This window comes from Piliocolobus tephrosceles, chromosome 11 (genome assembly GCF_002776525.5).
Source record: "Piliocolobus tephrosceles isolate RC106 chromosome 11, ASM277652v3, whole genome shotgun sequence".
NCBI classification, from domain to species: Eukaryota; Metazoa; Chordata; class Mammalia; order Primates; family Cercopithecidae; genus Piliocolobus; species Piliocolobus tephrosceles.
In genome coordinates this window covers 105,107,953-105,113,186 of record NC_045444.1, presented here as the reverse complement: position 1 = coordinate 105,113,186, position 5,234 = coordinate 105,107,953, and the positions used below count along the sequence as shown (strand labels likewise).

Sequence of the window (5,234 nt, the reverse complement as noted above, 5' to 3'; positions counted from 1 at the left end):
TTTTTTTTTTTTTTTTTTTTTTTTTTTTTTTGAGGCGGAGTCTCGCTCTGTCGCCCGGACTGGAGTGCAGTGGCCGGATCTCAGCTCACTGCAAGCTCCGCCTTCCGGGTTTACGCCATTCTCCTGCCTCAGCCTCCCAAGTAGCTGGGACTACAGGCGCCCGCCACCTCGCCCGGCTAGTTTTTGTATTTTTAGTAGAGAGACAGGGTTTCACCGTGTTAGCCAGGATGGTCTCGATCTCCTGACCTCGTGATCCACCCGTCTCGGCCTCCCAAAGTGCTGGGATTACAGGCTTGAGCCACCGCGCCCGGCTCCAGTTGACTTTTTAATTTTTTGTAAAGATGCAGTCTTCCCTATGTTGCCTAGGTTGGGCAACATAGTGATCTGCCTGCCTCAAGTGATCTCCCTGCCTTGGCCTCCCAAAGTGCTGGGATTACAGGCGTGAGCCATTGTGCCCAGCCAAACAGAAAAGTATTTACACAATTCCATCCTCTTCACTAACTGAAGCAGTATGTGAATCTCATTAATCTTTGTAACCATGGCCAGGCGTGATGGCTCATGCCGGTAATCCCAGCACTTTGGGAGGCCGAGGTGGGTTGATCACGAGGTCCAGAGTTTGAGACAGCCTGGCCAAGATGGTGAAACCCCGTCTCTACAAAAAAATACAAAAATTATCTGGATGTGGTGGCATGTGCCTGTAGTCCCAGCTACTCAGGAGGCTGAGGCAGGAGAATCGCTGGAACCCAGGAGGCGGTTGCAGTGAGCCCAGATTGTGCCACTGCACTCCAGCCCTGGGTGACAGAGCAAGACTCTGTCCCGAAAAAAAAAAAATATATATATATATATATATATATATATATATATATATATATATATACACACATATATATTTGAGCCTAGGCTCAAGCAATCCTCCCACCTCAGCTTCCCAAGCAGCTGGGATTACAGGCATGTAATCCACCTGGCTAATTTTTTGTTTTGTTTTGTAGAGACGGGATTTTGCCACATTGCTCAGGCTAGTCTCTAACTCCTGGGCTCACGTGATCCGCTCGCCTCAGCCTCCCAAAGTGCTGGGATTACAGGTGTGAGCCATTGCACCTGACCCATAAAATAAACTTTAAAAAATTAAATTAGCCAGGTGTGGCCAGGTGCAGTAGCTCACACCTGTAATTAATCCAAGCACTTTGAGAAGCTGAGGCTGGTGGATCACCTGAGGCTAGGAGTTTGACACCAGCCTGGACAATGTGGTGAAACCCCACCTCTACAGACCCCTACAGTCTGGCATAGTGCCTGATATGTTCTGCTTAATAGATCGTGAATGAATAAATGAATGAAATGGTAAACAATCCAGGAAACTTGGAGTGAGTCTGTGTCACTGAGCCTTCTAAGGGGTTACTTTCCACCTATATACTGGTTAATGCCACTGGGATCTTCTGTGCAGCTCTTAGGAGAAGCATCTTGTTTGCTCCTCTGCCTCTCACTGCCTCTTCCTCCAATCCTGGGGTTCCTGATTCATGCCTGGCTATGTCATCCCTAGCGTCCATTCCTCCCTCAGTATTCTGTCTCACATTGACCTGAGCTGTCCCTGCCCATACCATCTAGACACGTGGGCCTCCCTAGCTGTGCACCCCTTCTCACTTTTCCTAAACCTGTTGCATCTGGCTCCTTCAGGGATAGAGTGATCCCTCACCCACCCTGACTCCATCCTGCCGATACTGGTCCAGGCGCTCCTGATGGTCCATGCTGGTGACAAGATCCACCAACAGGTGGAGCCCTCGCATCCATATCTGGGCCTCCTCAACACTGTTGGCCACCAGGTCCAGGTTGGAGCGGCGGCTGTGGAAGACAACGGTGAAGCCCTGCTCCAGGGGAAGCTCCTCTGTCAGGCTACGCAGCAACTCGGAATCATGGCCATTACGTATTGTCTCCACATCAGAGATTGAGACTGCCAGAGAAGAAGCAGGTGGAGGCATTGAGAAAGGGAGTCCAACAAATAGCAGGGGCTAAGAGTGAAGGACCAGCACCCCCTTCTCCATGACACCATAGAAAAGAACCCCAGCCTCTGCAGACTGAATCCCAAAAAGCATTACGGGAAGAGAGATGCAGACCCCAGGGATTCAGGAGTCCATATGAATCACCAGGGATTCAGGAGTCCATATGTTTTCAAAGGCAGCATGGCAAAGGGCCTGTGCTGCGAGTGGCAAGACATGGCTTCCAGCCACAAGCTGGCAGTATGACACAAACCAAAATGACTTAACTCCTCAGTGTCCTCATCTGATATAATGGATAGTCCCCTTCCATAGGCAGCCCCAATCGTGATCACAGGAGGACTGGTGGGGATGACAAATGGAAATACATTTGAAAGGCAGAAGCAGTTATACTAAAGCATTATACCCCTAAGTCCAGTTCTCCCATTCCAGGTTTGAGGGCTTCCTCTTTCCAGATGTCTACGAGGGAACCAGAGAAATTCTTTCACCCTCCTACCTCAGCTGGGGGTGGTACGGATTGTGAGCAATTTGTCTCTAAAACATACTCTCTTAGATGTGTCCTGTGATCAAATTATTTCCTGTTATCATAAAGAGTTTGGCCAATAAGTGCACACCGCTTTGTTTTGTTTTTTGTTTTATTTTGTTTTTTGAGACCAAGTTTTGCTCGTCACCCAGGCTGGAGTGCAATGGCACAATCTAGGCTCACTGTAACGTCTGCCTCCTGAGTTCAAGCGATTCTCCGGCCTCAGCCTTCCGAGTAGCTGGGACTACAGGTGCCCACCACCAAGCCCGGCTAATTTTTGTATTTTTAGTAGAGATGGGGTTTCACCATGTTGGCCAGGCTGGCCTCAAACTCCTGACCTCAAGTGACCTGCCTGCCTCGGCCTCCCAAAGTGCTGGGATTACAGGCATGATCCACTACACCTGGCTGCAATTTTGTATTTAAAAATATTTATCATGATGGCTAACATTTATTAAATGCATTCTGGTTTTACATCGCATGCTAAGTGTTTTACATGTTAACTAACTGAGTCCTTGTAACCTACTAAGCAGATACTGTTTAATCCCCATTTTACAGATGAGGAAACTGAAGCTTGATGTATGTATGTATATATGCATTTTTTTAGAGACAGGGTCTCACTCACCCAGGTGGAGTGCAGTGGTGTGATCACAGCTCACTGCAGTCTCAACCTCCTGGGCTCAAGTGATCCTGCCATCTTAGCCTCCCAAATAGCTGAGACCACAGGCGTACAGCACCACACCCGGCTAATTTTTTATTTTTATTTTTTATAGAGACAGGATCTCCCTATGTTATCCAGGCTGGTCTTGAACTTCTGGTCTCAAGCAGTCCCCCTGCCTCGACCTCCCAAATTGCTGGGATTACAGGCATTGAGCCACCAGGCCCAGCCATAGCTTAACTACTTGATTTTCCACAGCTACGCAAAAGTGGCAGAGCTAGGGCTTTAATTCAGGCAGACTGATGCCCAAGATGATGGTCTTATTATAATAATAACAAGATGTAACCAATGATTTATTATGTCTTACTATGTTCCAGTACTCTCCTGAGCCTTTTATATACAATAACTAATTTAATCCTCGTTACAGCCTTATGAGGCAAGTAGTGTTATGATCTCTTTTTACAGGCTCAGATATAGCCACAATTAGGACAGCACAAACGCACACTATCATAGAACTTTGGTCCCTCCCCTGCCAGGCTCCTCAGGACTCTATCCACCCCTGTATCCACCCCCCACTATCCAGGTCACTCACAGCTGGGCTTGGCACTGCCCCTGGCCTGCCGTGCATGCCAGACTGTCATGCCGTCATTCTGAAGTCTGAAGTATCTTAGCTTCTTCCAGCTTTTGGACCTCACCTTGCGCATCAGCATGCCTTCCTGCATCAGCAGCAAGTCCTGATCAGTGGTCAGCCCTAGGTCAGGAAAAGCAGGGGTTAGATAGCCAGCAGAGAGGGTAGCAGGCCCAGGGAAAGCTCTCGAACAGGGGTCCAGCCTCCTTCCCTTCCCTGAGCTATATGCTAAGCCCTCTTCCCCTGCAGGGACACTCACGGTCTTGCAGCAGGGACGCCATCACCCACTGTTCCACCGGCTGGCACCAGATCACCTAAAGGAGAAAGGAAGAGCAAAGGGCTCTGGGTGAATCTTAAAGATAGTCTGTAGCTGATTTTTGCTTCTGATTTTGAGTTTAGTGACTCTGAGACTTTAGATAGGTCTAGAAACCTGCCTCAAATCACGTAAGGATCAGAATTTAAATCAAGATATGTCTGATCCCAGAGCCTCCGCTATTTCCCATGGCTATCTTCAGAGAAGGCTAAACCAAAGAGTCCACCAAGCACCCCCTTCCTACCCAATAACCCACAGTCTACTAGTGCCACATTTTGCTCACTCCCCACCCTCTCATTATTAGGAACTAACATCCTGTTTCTTTCAGAAACTAGAATCTCTTCACACCCTAGCCTTCTTATTTCCAGGTAGGATCCTTCCAGCTTCCCTATTCTGGGAGCCCTCTCTATGCTCCCACGTGGACTGTCCAGCTCCTGAGGCGACTAGCGCAGACTTTCTTTTTTTTTTTGAGACGGAGTGTCGCTCTGTTGCCCAGGTTGGAGTGCAGTGGTGCAATCTCAGCTCACTGCAACTCCCAGGTTCAAGTGATTCTCCTGCCTCGGTCTCCCGATTAGCTGGGACTATAGGCATGTGCCGCCACGACTGGCTTATTTCTTGTACTTTTAGTAGAGACGGGGTTTCACCATGTTAGCCAGGATGGTCTCCATCTCCTGACCTCATGATCTGCCCACCTCGGCCTCCCAAAGTGCTGGGATTACAGGTGTGAGCCACTGCACCTGGCCAGACTTTCTTTTTTCTCTTTGACAATACTTAGTTGTCTTCTTCTACCTTCACATGGTAAAGCATATTTTATACTTTTTCTTTACAGTTATTCTCACAGTTTTAATGGACCAAATAAGTTATACAAGTCGCAGAACTACATTTTCAAATTTTCTCTACCTACCAAAAAAGGGTACCTCTTTTAAGATATATGCTGTCGGCCGGGTGCGGTGGCTCATGCCTGTAATCCCAGCAATTTGGGAGGCCAAGGCTAGTGGATCACTAGAGGTCAGGAGTTTGAGACCAGCCTGGCCAACATGGCAAAACCCCGTCTCTACTAGAAATACAAAAAACTTAGCCAGGCGTGGTGGCAGGCACCTTTAATCCCAGCTACTTGGGAGGCTGAG

At 48.3% G+C, this 5,234-nt stretch overlaps 1 protein-coding gene across 1 annotated transcript in view; it reads right to left on the bottom strand.

The window, feature by feature from the left end:
- The window catches only part of PLCD4 (phospholipase C delta 4), a 21,715-nt gene extending 17,576 nt beyond the window's left edge, over nucleotides 1-4,139 (bottom strand). The window contains exons 1-3 of the mRNA XM_023221205.2: nucleotides 4,054-4,139; nucleotides 3,759-3,917; nucleotides 1,717-1,945 (exon numbers count right to left, since the gene is read on the bottom strand). Of these exons, the coding sequence (XP_023076973.1) occupies nucleotides 1,717-1,945; nucleotides 3,759-3,917; nucleotides 4,054-4,075 (410 nt within the window). The 5' untranslated portion in view covers nucleotides 4,076-4,139. The remainder of the gene's footprint in view (nucleotides 1-1,716; nucleotides 1,946-3,758; nucleotides 3,918-4,053) is intronic.
- Nucleotides 4,140-5,234: the final 1,095 nt, after the last annotated feature.